The sequence below is a fragment of the Sorex fumeus genome, unplaced genomic scaffold (genome assembly GCF_029834395.1).
Source record: "Sorex fumeus unplaced genomic scaffold, SorFum_2.1 ptg000078l, whole genome shotgun sequence".
NCBI classification, from domain to species: domain Eukaryota; kingdom Metazoa; phylum Chordata; class Mammalia; order Eulipotyphla; family Soricidae; genus Sorex; species Sorex fumeus.
In genome coordinates this window covers 4,624,795-4,640,098 of record NW_026606135.1, presented here as the reverse complement: position 1 = coordinate 4,640,098, position 15,304 = coordinate 4,624,795, and the positions used below count along the sequence as shown (strand labels likewise).

The 15,304-nt window shown below is 43.0% G+C and overlaps 2 protein-coding genes and 1 non-coding gene across 3 annotated transcripts in view; 2 read left to right on the top strand and 1 right to left on the bottom strand.

The window, feature by feature from the left end:
* WDFY4 (WDFY family member 4) overlaps positions 1 to 15,304 on the bottom strand; it is a 249,490-nt gene that overhangs the window by 55,584 nt on the left and 178,602 nt on the right. The window lies entirely within an intron of this gene.
* On the top strand, positions 12,151 to 12,286 carry LOC130038706 (small Cajal body-specific RNA 11). Its single transcript, XR_008794770.1, has one exon. It is a non-coding gene; the product is annotated as a small Cajal body-specific RNA 11 (non-coding RNA).
* On the top strand, positions 14,404 to 15,174 carry LRRC18 (leucine rich repeat containing 18). The gene has a single exon (XM_056130429.1). It carries the CDS (start codon positions 14,404 to 14,406, stop codon positions 15,172 to 15,174), a length of 771 nt encoding a protein of 256 aa, XP_055986404.1.

Here is a 15,304-nt window from a genome sequence, read left to right as displayed (position 1 = left end):
CTTGAAGGCATTCCAAGCCGCTCTCTTCCTCCTGCACAACTCAGGTGCCAGGTCATTCATCATGTTGATTTCTCGACCTAGGTATATATAACTGTTGCATTCGGAGATGGTGGTTCCATTGAGAGCGAATGGAGCGTCAGGAACAAGGCTGTTTCTCATAAACATTGTCTTCGTAAGATTCAGCTGTAGTCCGACCTTTCCACATTCACGGTCAAAGTCGTTCAGCATTTGTGCCGCTTGGCTGATGTTTGGTGTTATTAGAACGATGTCATCAGCAAAGCGGAGGTGGTGTAGTTGCCGACCATCTATCTTCACTCCCATGTTTTCCCATTCCAGTCGTTGCATGATGTTCTCGAGGGTGGCACTGAAGAGTTTTGGTTTTCACCCTGCCAAACCCCTCTCTTGATATGGATGATTACTTCTTTGTAGAATGGTGAGATCTTGGTAGTGAATCCGCAATAGAGCTCACGAAGGATCCTGATGTATTGAATTTATATGCCCTGATTGGCTAGGGCTTCCATGACCGCTTCTGTCTCAACAGAATCAAAGGCCTTCTTTAAATCAATGAACGTTAGACAGAGCGGCATCTTGAACTCCCGAGATACCTCAATGAGCTTGGTTATTGTGTGGATATGGTCGATGGTACTGAATCCTTTTCGGAATCCAGCTTGTTCACATGGTTGTCCTTCATCTAGTGTTCTGCTAATCCTATTCAGGATGACTCGAGTGAATAGTTTGTAGATGACAGACAATAGGCAGATTGGGCGATAGTTGCCAATGTCGTGGATGTCTCCTTTCTTGTATAGTAGTACAGTCCTGCTGGTTTTCCATTGGGATGGAACCTTGCATTCAGACAGGTAGCGTGTGAAGAGTCGAGCCAATGTATTGATGAGTACTGATGGTAAGTTCTTCAGGTGTTCAGGTCTGATCTTGTCTGGGCCAGGTGCTCTTTGTTTCTTTACTGACGAGATGGCATGTTGGATTTTGGAAGGGAGAACATTGGGAACGACATATCCATCATGTGGTATGTGGTATGTGGGCAAGTGGATGTGGCTATTAAAGAGATCTGAGTAGAAGTCATGAATAATCTTCTCCATTGCCCTTCTGGAAGATGTGATAGATCCATCATGATGTCGGAGGGCAGTCATCTTGGTTTTGTAGTTGGTGAAGGACAGGCGGGCATTACGAATGTTTTTCCCAGCTTCTGCTGCATCTACCAGTACTGCTGCTCTCCTGTTTTTGAGGTCATCCTTGATGGCTTTTCTGCACTGTTTTGCCAGTTCGGAAGTTCGCTTGTGGTTGCCTGAGGCATGTGCCAAGCCACGTTGGCGAATAAGTTCAAGAGTGTTCGAAGAAAGACTTTTTTTGTGGTTATCTCTCTCTTGGCATTCCTTGCACAATCATGGAGGTGCTGAATCATTCGATTGTATTCCTCATCAATGTTGTCAATGACGGCATCTTCCCATGTTGCCGCAGCAGAGCCAAAGAGCTCCCAGTTGGTGGTTGTTCTGGGAGTCCTCTTCTTAAACCTTGCATTCTTTTCTCCTCGTTCTGTGAGGTAGAATTTTGCACGAAGAAGACGGTGGTCTGATCCCGTTTGGAATTTTGGGACAACAGCAACATCGGTTAGGCAAAACTGCCGATTGAATATGATGTCTATTTCATTGTGGAACCGTCCATCGGGAGACTCCCATGTCCAACGTTTAGATTCAGCCTTTTGGAATTGTGAGTTACCATGGAAGGTTTTGGTTGACATGATGAACTCAGACAGTCTGTCACCCTGTTCGTTCCATTCCAGGCCATGGGTTCCGATGTGGAGTTCATCGACTGATCTTCTTGGTCCTATCTTGGCATTAAAATCACCGACAATGATCTTGTAGAAGGTGTGATCTTCTTTATAGAACTTCTCCAGCTCCATGTAGAATTTCTCAGTTTCTCTTTCACCATAACTGGATGTTGGTGCATAGACAACAAAGATAGAAACTGCCGGTAGTGAGCCACATTTATTCAAGTGTAATCGTCCAATTCGAGTTGTTAGGCATTAGAATGAATCAATGCTCGTGACTAAGTTTGTGTTGACAAGGATACCGACACCACCGACGCCTCTTTTATCACATGTTCCAAGGAAGAGTTCTTCTCCAGTGTCGAAAACAGCATGATGGGATTGATGTCTTCTCGTTTCGGTCAGACCAATGATGTTGTACTTGATCTTTCGCGCTTGTACCATAAGGTCTTCAATGGATGCAGCAGATGCCAGTGTACGAGCATTGAAAGTACAGACAATCATTTTTGTTTTTCTGCGTTTTGGCAGCCTATGTCTGCCTTGGTGTTTTATCAGCCTCTCCTTCCATATCCTTCTCGACTCTGCATATTCAGGGTTGGGGAAATGAGATCCATTTATTACTGGATTTGGCATATCAATTTGGTCTATTTGGCATAGACCACGGATAGCTTGCCAGGCTCTGCCGTGCGGGTTGGATATTTAAGGTACCCTGAAAACTTAGAGAAAAGTAAATAAATAGTCGCGCAGCCGCAATTTTTAAAATTAGTATTAACATTATTATCAATAATTTTCTTCAAAGGTTGCCAAGACTTGGACCCCTGGTAATTCGCAAAAATTAATTTACAAGTATTCTGGGGGCACTTACTTGAGTGACACAATTGATATGGTGCTGTTTGGTGAATCGTTGTTTTTGATTATTATCTCAACAGCCCTGAGAGTAGCAGTCATATGGTCATCACTGAATATTTACTGCACACCAGTTATTTCACATACAATTATTTTACACACACACACACACACACACACACACATACACATACACACATGATTTCACATTTACTTGTTATAACTACCTGTCTAACTCTTTTTGCAGTTCACTAAACTGAGCACATGATTAAAACTACGCTGGTCACGCAGGTGAGAATGGAGTCCAGTTCTCCTGACCTCTAAGTGACTACCTTCCCAGCTGCCCATGTGCCTGCCCTCTGTTGAGTGAAACAGACACAACAGGAAAGGAGGGGAGGGCAGTATGTGGGCACTGCCCATCGGGAAAATGTTGAAGGGCTGACCTGAGTTAAACAAAGCAGTGGTTGCCTCTTCACCCCCATTCTCATCTTTCCCAGTATCTTACACCTCTTGCAAAGCTCAGCTGCAAAGCTGATAGTGTTAAACGTTTTTAAAAAACGCTGATAGTTTTAAAAAGCTGATGTGTTAAACTGGAGATAGTGTTAAACGTTTCAGTTAAACCTTTAGAGTAAACACTGGTGGGGAGATTGGTGCTGAACTATAATTGTCTAAATCTCAACTATCAATAACTCTGTAAATTAGTTCTTTAATAAAACTTAAAAAAACATTTTAGATGGGACTGGAGAGATAATACAGAAATTAAGCTGCTTGTATTACATCCTACAGACCTCAGTTCAAAACCCCAGTACTACATATGGTCTCCCTGGGACCACCACCACTAGGAGTGATCCCTGAGCAGAGTCAGGAGGAAACTTTTAGCACTATTGTATGTAAACTTCAAATCAAAATAAACAAAAAGGAAAACTTTAAATAAATCTGATAAAGACTCAAGAGGAAATGGAAGCCTGGATCTAGAAGACATTTCTACAAAAATAAATAAATAAATAAAAAGTAAGATTACAAGTTACAGCATTTTTGGGGGTAGAAGTGCTGTATGTACAAGTCTTACTGCTTTTGGTTGCCTTTAGCCTGAAGCAACCCTTGGAAAATTAGATCAAAGTCCATTTAATGTGGGGGCTGGAGTGATAGCACAGCGTGTAGGGTGTTTGCCTTGCATGCCGCCAACCTGGGTTCAACTCCCAGCATCCCATATGGTCCCCTGAGCACTGCCAGGAGTGATTCCTGAGTGCAAAGCCAGGAGTAACCCCTGAGCATCGTCAGGTGTGACCCAGAAAGCAAAAAAAAAAAAAAAAATTCATCTAATGCCCTTCACCTCTGGAAGGAGAGTTTAGCCACAGTTTAAACAAATATCCCCCCCCCCCTTTCCTTTATGCATTCTGCTAAGGGCCACTGCACTGGCACCTAAGAGCTTCTTTAAACCATTGCCATCTGTGCTTGGCTCTCAGAAATCATCTCTGAAGGGAAGCAAGAATGGCTGCCTGAGTCTGCTGACTCCTCCAGAAGACTCCAACATTTCTAGGCAGGCAGGGGGTCAGGACAGCAGAAAGCTGCCTCGGACAGACACCTCTCCACTTCCTGCCACATGTATGTCTATTCTTTGTGAGGACACAGCTCAGGTCTTCCACCATCTGCAATAGCTGTCAGGAAAACTGGGTTCTCAACCACTGTCGGAGCTAACCATGGTCCGCCCATTTAAAGCCTCTCATGCCCCTTTTACCTGAGGAAACTAAAAGACTAGGAGAGGAACCATCCCTAGCATAATACTTTGTTAGAAGGAAACAAAAGCCCAGATGTGAGCCAGGTTTGCCCATTCATGCCCAGGCCTTCATCTATGTGTTCTCCTCTTGTCTTTGTCCAGGATGTTTTTTCTATTTCCCTCTTTGACTCAAATATGTGAAATAGTTTTAAAACTCTCCCTCATACACACATGCACACACATGCAATCTCACACATGCAATTTCACACACCTAAAAATTCACAAATACACTCTCTTGCACACACAATTCTTCTCTTATACCTAATTTAAACAGGATTATGGGAGTGACTTCATAGAATTCAAACAGTTGAAAAAGAAGACCATTTCTAAGGGCACAGAAACTGGGACAGATCTTGTCAAGCACCTAAAGTCCCCTCCCCCCATTTGAATAATAATGAATTAAGGACCTACTATGTGACCAGCACTGGGATGCCTTCAGTAGACCAGACAAGAGCACTGGACTTAAAGAATTTAGAGTCTGCTGGGGGAAATTAATTAGGAGGCTCTGTGGGTGAGTGGGTGAGTGTTGGTTGGCATCAATAATGGAGGTCTCAGAAGACTGGGGAGAGGTTGAGAACGTAACATTTACCCAAAACCTTGAAGAAAGTAACCAGGTCAGAGAAGCAAATATCTAAGAGAAGAGCCTTCTAGAAAGCTGAAACAGCTGATACAAATGTCATACAGTTCTCCTGCTCTCCTCGTCTCTTTCCATCTGTCCATCTTTATCCCTCTAGTTCCCCTTTCTCTCTCTCTCTCTTTCTCTCTCTCTCTCCCTCCCTCCCTCCCTCCCTCTCTCCCTCCCTCTCTCTCCTTCTGGCTTAGGTCTTTCTGTCTGAGACACCCTTCCATATCTCCCAGAATAGTATTCCTTCTATCTATGCTCAGAATCTGCTTAAGGAGGCCTTTCCTGGTCACTTTTCAGAGAAGCACAGTTGCCCAGTATCTGTCTTTATTTCTTTTACCCAGACTCCTTTTACTTCTAGCACTCATCACTATCTGAGGCAGTGATTTGGTTTTGTCATCTCCTGTTTGAAAGAGGAATGAACCCTGCATTCTGAGAGTCACATAAAACAGCAACTCATTTGCAATGGCTGTTCAATATGTATTACCTATGAAGCAACAAGTGGATGAATGTAGAAGGGCCATGGGTGGACTTGGAAAGAAAGTACACAAAGAAGGTGCTTGTCTTGCATGTGGGAGACTTGCGACCCCTAGCACCACAAATGGTTCCCTGAGCACTACCCTGGTCACTCCTGTACACAGCCAGAAAATCCCCTGAGACTGTCAGGTGGGCTCAAACCCTCACACCAGCCCTGCCAAAACACACACACACACACACACACACTCACACACACACACACACACACACACCACAAGAACCACAAGGGCTATAGGAAGATCAGCTTTTCCCTGAGAGTTAATTTTCAAGCCCCCCCCCCCACCCCCCCCCCGCTTCAAGGAACCTACAGCAAAGCCTTTTGTGGAATCAAGGGGGACACTTCCTGCAGCAGTCACACTGGTGTCTACTGTGTTCACATCTCGATAGGTTATCACCAGGGCCAAATGGGGGTGTGGTGCAGAAATAATGTGTACACCACAGGGACAAGGAATAGAACTGCCCTCACCCTGTGGTTCAAGGGGCTCTGTGCCTCAATAAAACGATGCCTCCTTATCCTGTACAATAAAGTATCCTAGAGCAATGGGAGTTTTGAACTTTCCACCTGCAACAATTTTCTGTCTGTCAGTAAAAAATTTAGTTATTGACAAATACCATATATTATTCTTAGATTGTGTAGCAGCACTAATAAATGATGATAAATATTGAGATAAATATTCTTATTACAAACAATGCTTTTTATTTTCACCTTGGCAGTTCATAAATTGGGCTGGAGCGATAGCACAGCGGTAGGGCATTTGCCTTGCATGCAGCCAACATGACCGACCCTAGTTCGATTCCTCTGCCCCTCTCGGAGAGCCCGGCAAGCTACCGAGAGTATCTCGCCCGCACGGCAGAGCCTGGCAAGCTACCTGTGATGCATTCGATATGCCAAACACAGTAACAACAAAGTCTCCAATGGAGACATTACTGGGCCCGCTCGAGCAAATCAATGAACAACGGGAGGACAGTGACAGTTCATAAATTGTGTCTTTTATATTCAACTGTCCTTGGATGAGTCACGGTCATGGTCCTCCCTTTGTTCATCGATTTGCTCGAGCGGGCCCAGTAACATCTCCATCATGAGACTTGTTGTTACTGTGTTTGCCATATTGAATACGTCACGGGTAGCTTGCCAGGCTCTGCCATGTGGGCGAACTTGGTAGCTTGCCGGGCTCTCCGAGAGGGGCGGAGGAATCGAACTCGGGTCGGCCATGTTGGCCGCTTGTAAGGCAAATGCCCTTCTGCTGTGCTATTGCTCCAGTCCTCGGATGTGTAAAGGTTGAAAATCAGTAACCAAAAGCCTAGTCCCAGGGACCAGGGAAGCCATGGAAGTCAGGTTTCTGTCTGGAACCCCTAATCAGGTTCTCACTACCTGAAATCCTGGCTATGATGTGGATGCACTAGGATGTCCTATCCATGACCAACTCTTCTGCACCCCCACAGTCACAACAACCTCTGATGCCTGCCATCACCCTCAGCCCTGCCTTTAAATGCAGCTACTCTCACTGGCCTCTTTACAGAAGGGGGAGAAAGATGCACAGAGACTCGGGAAACTGGGGGTGCTAGGATAGGAATGGGTAGCTAGGCATCTGCCATGAGAATTGAAACACTCTTCCCTTAGGTTTGAAGGTCAATATTTATTGGTATTTATCCCTCATAGGCAAAGGAGATGATGGCTGTGAGGAAGAAGCCCTAGGTCATGTGTGTCTTGCTCCAGCAGTACCTTAGCCATGTTGCATGATGATCCTGGGTGGGAAGGTGCCGTCACTGCCTGTTCTTCTTTGTTTTTGACTTTGCTGCTTCCCATGTGTTGTTGGTTTATATGTTTTGAATGTGTCGGTGGATAAACAGGGGGCTTCTGGTTTGTTAAACTAATAATCCTAATATTTTATTTTAATTGTAAGGCACCTATTCCCTTCTGTTCCTTTAACAAATCCAATTAAAACAGAGCACATTCGGAATTACAAAATAGATGCTATTAAACCAATAAGAAATCATAATCTTTTGTTATTGGACCATGTGACCCCCAGGGAACTTTTGCTCCAAATAAAAGTTGAATTCTTATTATCCACTGCCCAGGAGGGGGTCTTAGGGGGACAGGGACCAGCTTGAGAAATACGAGCTTCCCAGAAAACACTGATGTGGAGCCATGCTGGTGCTCAGCCTAGAGAAGTCAGTCATAATAGGGTTAGACAAAGCTCTAGGTGTGTGATATCCCAGTAAGATACTTAGTGCCGCATTGATGAAATTAACCAGATAACTGCCAAATGAAATGAACCTTGTGATTTCTATAGATATTCTGCTTCTTGCTTTACAAGCAAGGAAGAGGGGCCACTCATGTCCTGGGAATTACATTCCAAATGTTCCACCCAGAATCCCTGAAATAAAACCAGTTGTATGAGCTTGGATGAAACACTGTACTATTACGCTGTTCCCTCACCCCTCCCCTCCAAGCACTCTTATCTTTGGGTAGGAAGAATATTCCCAATTCTAAGGAGAGTTGGGAGGAGTGAATGAAATGCCAGCCAGGAGGAGACTTTGTGAAGGGGAAGGAGTGGTGTGTCTCTAAGGGTGGAGAAAGCCTTAGAGGATCAGTCCATGGAGGAGGCATGTCACTGGGGAACAATGGAAGCATGTCTAGCCATGGGGTAAATTTTGAAGTGAAGACACATGGTGAAAATCAAACTTCTTGGGGCCTGCAGATAATCTCTAGTGCCACTACAACTATCAGAGTCCCTCTTGCAGATGAGGTACTTCTCTGGTGAGGACCCAGAATTGCAGCGTGAGCATGAGAACATTCGGGGGGCCTACTGGATGATAAAGATATCTGTCCCAGTAATTGAAGCAGAGAGTGCAGCACTGGGTGGGGACTGGAGGGCTTGAGAAACAGTGGATGTCTGTCTCCATCATTGCCCCCACCCTTGGTGGGTACACATCTAATTAAAGTTCTGATGACTGGTGACGTTAGTATCCTATACATCGCTCACTCTTTTATTGTGTATCTCCAAACTCTTACAACTAAATTTCTCCATTAGTGCTAAGGTCTTTCAAGTTCATACAATTCACACACATGTATACATGTGGCAATAGAAATAAGTACTCTACACATTGATGCCCCAGGCAGTGGATGAAAAGAAAAATGGGCCAAACTGAAATAGCTTATTCTATAATTTTCATGCATATGAAGTTCTCTCCAGAGGGTGAGTTGGGGTTTGAGAGATAACTCACAGGGCTAGAGAATCATGTTTTGCATATGGCAAACCTGAGATTGATCCCTGGAACTGTCTGGCTCCCTGAGCTCCTTTGGGTATGTCCCCTCAAATATTATAAAAATTCAGTGAAGCTTCTGAATTTTATTCTCCCTGTCTAGCAACTATGTTCATTTATTTCTTTGTTTGGGGGCTACACCCAGTGATGCTCAGGGGTTGCTCCTGGCTCTGCTCTCAGAAATCACTCCTAGTGATGCCTGGGGACCATATGTGATGCCGGAGATAGAACCCAGGTCAGTTGCATGCAAGGCAAGCATGTTACTTGCTGTACTATTACTCTGGCCTATCTCTAGCAACTTTAGTGGAAATCCCTTTGCCTTTGAGTTGTCAGTTGTGTGGACTACTGAGGAATCAGAATGGGCCCAAGCCAGTGTTGGTCATTCAAAGTTCAAAGACTCTGTGACACCTGTGCATCCATCAGCAGAGAGCCCATAGATGCCCTAAAGGACAGCGATCCTTTGGGCAACATGGGAATTGAGTAGCTTCAATTGTCTGTTGTGGAAGGGCCCTATAGGCCTGTTGCCCTGGGTTACAGAAAGCCTTTTCCTTGGAGACAATGCTACCAGCAATGTGTCACCAAGAATGAGGTATTTCTCACTGCTAGAGAAAGGACAACTGGGGTGGGGGGGTAGAAGAAATATTGTTCAGTGGAAATATCAGGCACAGTAATATGTGTCTTTGGTTGTATTCTGTATGGTTTGTGTGAGCCTTTGGAATAAGTTTCTTTCTTCTGTGAGCCTCTCTTCACTCACATAAAAAAAATAAGATTGGCACTTTACATGTCTGCTCTAGAGGGCAGAGAGAAAGGAAAGGGCCAGAAGCATGACTTCACAATTCCTGTCACCTGATGGGATGGTGGTGAGCAACTCTGGACAATTTTCAAAGTTGAAGTGAGAAAATCACCCCGAACCATAGGATCTCTGTAAGACCTGTGATCTGTGTCTTTCTCCTGCTCACTGTCTCCTATCACATCCTCCCAGAATTAGAAGCTGTTGTGGTGAGCTTTCTGACTTGAGTCTGTCCCCTTTCTAGAAATATGTCATTCTGACAGGAGTGGCGCTTGTCACAACACAACTGAGAACAGTTTAGGGGACGGGGAAACATCTTAAGCTTATACTTATCCCAATGAGTCTCTACTTTAAAATATAGATAACACTTCGAAGTGCATTATCATAGCAGAGACCATAATTGTTTATCTTATCAGCTAAGTAGCAGAGTTCAGTTCCTGGCCCAGAGTGGGCACTGGACAGAGAGCATTTCTTTCTCCTAACAGTCGACACACAGCTCACAATAAATGCCCACATATCCAGATGACTTATCATATGAAAATGTCATTTTGGGAAAGAGTGAAGAGTTCAGGGAACGATTTGGAACCATCTTCTAAGTCATCAAAGAGGTAGTGTCAATCTGTTACATGTCCAGTGAATAATGACATGAGGGTCAGGAAAGAAAATAAATTCAATGGCCTTTGATGCATCACTTTTGTGAAGGGAAGTTTATATTACTCTGCATAAGAATATTTATAAATATATTCTGCATAAAAATATTTCCTGCCCACAAGCAGGAAATATTTCTTCGCCAGCTGGCATGAAGCGTTCATGGAGTTAACCTCAAATATTGACATGAAGAGGAGGACACTTTGGGAATTTCTATTCTACCATATATCTATCCTATCTCAATGTATCCATTCAAAAGAGTGAAGTAACTACTCTGAGATCACATTAGCAAGACATTCTCTGATGTCAGAAATACAGCCATTTTTACTTAAAAATAACAAGATACATGGATGTAAAGCCCCAAACAAAATCCTATTGTTATACTGATAAAAACAATCTTACCACTAAAAATGCTTGCAAGTATTTTAATGGCATTAAATTATTGGTTGCCATTACACTTTTAATTCAGATATCCATGGGGTGTCCCACCATGCTGTGTGATTCACAATGACTAGATAAAAACATTAATTAGAAATTAAAATCAAACCAAATGGTTCAGTTTTTCCAAAGCATACAAACCTATGCACAAGAAAAAAGACAATATTTTAGCAGCTTCCAATTTGTTCACGTAAGAATGAAATATGTTATGTGACTACCCAACCATCAGTTTATTTACCTATCTATTAATCAATTAACCTGTCTACATGTCTCTCTATGCTTTCTAGCTTCCCTGTTTGCATTGGTCCTACTCAGACAACTGAGAATTATAGAAATCAGTGATACGATATCATCTAACCTATTTTTTTACATACCAAAAGACCATGTATTTAATACTTCTTTTGTCAACTCTTAACTTCCTACTCAACAGGAAGGCCTGCATAGCATGCTGGCCACACAAACTTGAATAAGAAATGTGATATCTGAGGGATCTGGCATTTTTCTGTTTCCAGTGCCATCAAGTTGCTGAGGAGAAGGTAGAGGGTGTCAGGATGGACCCTTAACAACATCATGCCTGACCTCTGTAAACAAGACCAAGGGTCTTGATCAAGTACGGCGGCCCTGAGAAGAAGTTTGAAGTGGGTGGGGCTGATCAGCTTTAGTCTGACCTGGACCTTCTCAGGATCTAGACTCACTGGGGAGGAAGTGAAGTGCACCATCCCAGCCAGCCCCTACTTTGCCTTGCAGGTGATTAATGAGTAGGCTTAGAGCCAAAAGGCCTGTGGAGAGAGGCGCCTTAATAAAGGGCTCTGTAGAGAGCTCCATGCTGCTTCATCCCCATCATTCATAAGAGTTCAAGGGTTTCTTGTCATGGCAGTGGGGGACGTGGGGAGCAGTCTCAGTTGAGCCCAGTTGGCTAGATCTCCAGTCTGCTGAAGCACCCCTTCTTATCCAGGATGTCACAAACTCATATGGTCAGGAGAGAGTTTGGTCAGCATTTCATATACTTCAAATTTCCCTTCGTAGTCAGTTTCCCACTCTTAATCCCTGAATCCTACCCATTTGTTTACTATATCTACAGTTGCAACTCTTCCAGAATATCATCTCAGTGGAATCATTTATTATTTAGACTTTTGAATTTAACTTTTTTTGATTCAGCCAAATGCTTTTATGATTAATTCAAGTTATCTCATACCAATAGATTCACCCCCCTGAGATTAATAGTATATTATGATATGCTAACATTTCTTTATCCACCGAGTAAGAGACATTTGTACTATTTTTAAATGGTTTGCAATTTCAATGATGGATAGAAAAACTATAAACAGATGTGACAGTTTTTATGTAAGAGTAAGTTTTGAGATTTTTTAAAGTAAATTTTTGTTGTTGGGGAAATGATGGGTCATGTGATATGAATATGGTTGGTTTGAAATTGAAACCCTTTGTCTTTTGTCCTTTGCCTGCCTGCTGTGCTTCATCCTAACAGCAGAATTTAACAGGATATACAGCAATCTTCTGCTCCATTTAGGGGAACAGTCCTAAACATATGGCTGTCTCTTAAAGGCATGAGAGAATAAGAAAGAATTATGGAGGGAGGGAGAGATAAATGGAAGTAAGGAAGAAAGAGAGAAATAAAGGAAGAAAGGAAGGAAGGAAGGAAGGAAGGAAGGAAGGAAGGAAGGAAGGAGGGAAGGAAGGAAGGAAGGAGGGAAGGAAGGAAGGAAGGAAGGAGGGAAGGAAGGAAGGAAGGAAGGAAGGGAGAAAGGAAGGGAGAAAGGAAGAGAAATAGAGAGAAAGAGAAGAGAGAAGAGAGAAGAGAGAAGAGAGAGGAAGAGAGAGAAAGAAATAAGAAAGAAAGAAAGAAAGAAAGAAAGAAAGAAAGAAAGAAAGAAAGAAGAAAGGAGGGAGGGAGGGGTGAGAGAGAGAAAGAAAGAAAGAAAGAAAGAAAGAAAGAAAGAAAGAAAGAAAGAAAGAAAGAAAGAAAGAAAGAAAGAAGAAAGGAGGGAGCGAGGGGTGAGAGAGAGAAAGAAAGAAAGAAAGAAAGAAAGAGAGAAGGAAAGAAAGAAAGAAAGAAAGAAAGAAAGAAAGAAAGAAAGAAAGAAAGGAAAGAAAGAAAGAAAAGATGGAAGAGAAGGGGAGGGAGATGAAGGAGGAGGATAAAAAGAAAAAAGAGAAGGCAAGAATGAGAAGAGATGGAGAGGAGAGGAGAGGAGAGGAGAGGAGAGGGGAGGGGAGGGGAGGGGAGGGGAGGGAGGGAGGAAGGAAGGAAGGAAGGAAGGAAGGAAGGAAGGAAGGAAGGAAGGAAGGAAGGGGCAATTGAAGTCTTAACAGCAACATGTGAAAGCTCTAGGTGTTCCACATTCCCACTACACTTTGTTCTCTGTTTTTTATGTTTAATTTTGCCTTATTTATTTCTTTGTTTATTTTTCTTCAAATTCCAATTTTTATTGTGGTAAAAATACATGTAACAAAAGCGATCCTTTTAACTACTTATAAAAGCACAATTCAGTGCCCTTAAGTACACCTGTTTTGCTACTGCACACCCATCACCACTATCCATCCTCTTTTTTTTTTTTTTTGGTCCCCACCCGCAATTTTTATATTTCCAAGAACTTTCTTCCATGAAATGCCTTAGGAACAACATATGGGGTTACATTTAGGAACAGATGAGTGAAGTGTGTAACTGAAAGATTATTCTTTTTATTTTATTTTGGGGGGCCACTCTTGGAGGTGTAAGACAAATGCCCTACTTGCTGTACTCACTCAGGCCTCAGGATTCCTCTTCACCAATCCTCAAACCATGAGCTTCATTCAAAAGTCAAGACTTCATATCACTCCCCACTCTTTTTTTTAGATATAGATATTGATATGTTTCCCCACTAAATTTTATTTCTTTTTTAAAAAAATTTTTATTAGTGAAACACCATGAGGTACAGTTGTAGACTTACAAATTTTTGTGCTTGGGTTTCAGTTATACAATGATCAATCCTGGGAGGATCCTCCCAACACCCTTTATTTGGTGCTCCCTTCTCTATTTGAGCTGCCTTTTCCCCTAGCATGTGCGGCTGGCCTCCAAGCCATGGTCATTCCCCACTCTTGCAGGAACCAACCACCAAGCCTTAATAAGCACGCAGCATTGATACCTCTCCCAAACTGCCAGCTAGATGAGTAGCGCAGGGACTTGACACTCTCGGGATCAGCCGACAGGTGAAAAAGGAACAAATTAAAGAACGAGGGGGGAGGCGCTGCTAATGTCTCTGTGCTCTTCTCGTCCTCCTCCACTTCCCAAATCCTCACACAGAAGCTTCTTCGAATGTAGATTCTTTCCCTCAAGCCCCCAGCGTTTGCCTTTTATTTTTGACATTCTAATAAACAGTGATAGCATTTGATTATGAATTTCACTTCCATTCTGCCTATTGACTAAGGATGCTAAACAATTTTGTGCACTTGTTTATCGACCATATAACTTCTGTGGTAAAATGTTTCATTAAGATTTGAGAAGTTTTAATTTTTGCTTTGCTGTTTTATTGCCTTTGACTTTGAGTTTATTATAATCCACTATTTTCGTGTCATTTTCTAACTACATGTTTTTCTTCTCATAGGCTCTTTTCTAGCAGTCTCATTTTCTATTTTCCTCCAATTACCAACCGGTCCACACAACATTCATCAGAGACACACTCTCCTACTGAAACACCATGGTCAAGAGTACAGGAAAGCCCGCCAAGGGCAAGAAGATAACACTCAGTGTGGCAAAGAATTGTATCAAAATCACATTTGATGGGAAAAAACGCCTTGACCTAAGCAAAATGGGAATTACCACCTTCCCCAAGTGTATTCTGAGATTAACTGATGTGGACGAGCTCGATCTTAGCCGGAACTTGATTAGGAAGATCCCTGATCAGATCTCCAAGTTCCAGAACCTGCGATGGCTAGACCTGCACAGCAACTACATCGACAAGCTTCCGGATAGCATTGGCCAGATGACAACTCTGCTCTACCTGAATGTCAGCAATAACAGACTGACCACCAATGGACTTCCTGTGGAGCTCAATCAACTCAAGAATATCCGTACAGTGAATCTGGGCTTGAACCATCTAGACAGCGTGCCTACCACACTGGGTGCTCTGAAGGAGCTCCATGAGGTGGGACTTCATGACAACCTGCTAAGTGCCATCCCACAGAGCATCTCCAAACTCCCCAAGCTTAAAAAGCTCAACATAAAGAGAAACCCTTTTCCCAAGACTGATGAAGCAGAGGAGTTTATAGATAACATCAAGAGATTGGATAAGTTATATCTGGTGGAAGAAAAAGATCTATGTGGACCTTGCCTCAGAAAATGCCAACTGGCCCGAGAAAAGATAACCAAAATCAAGAACATGGCCGGGCCAGCACCAAAAAAGCCCATCTTCTCTAATTTGATCTCACCCAACTCCCTGGCCAAGGAATCCCAAGAAGACTGGAGGTGACCTGGGGCCCTAATTCTATAGTAGGAAGGGAAGAGGAGTTGGGAGGGCAGATGAGTTAAACACACAGAAAATTATATTTTAATAAAAGAAGTCCTTTTTTAGTATTCCCTGATATTTCAATAGCTCTTCC

What these genes read in the sequence shown, in the direction of transcription:
- LRRC18 (XM_056130429.1), top strand. Translation starts at nt 14,404, where the DNA reads ATGGTCAAGAGTACAGGAAAGCCCGCCAAGGGCAAGAAGATAACACTC.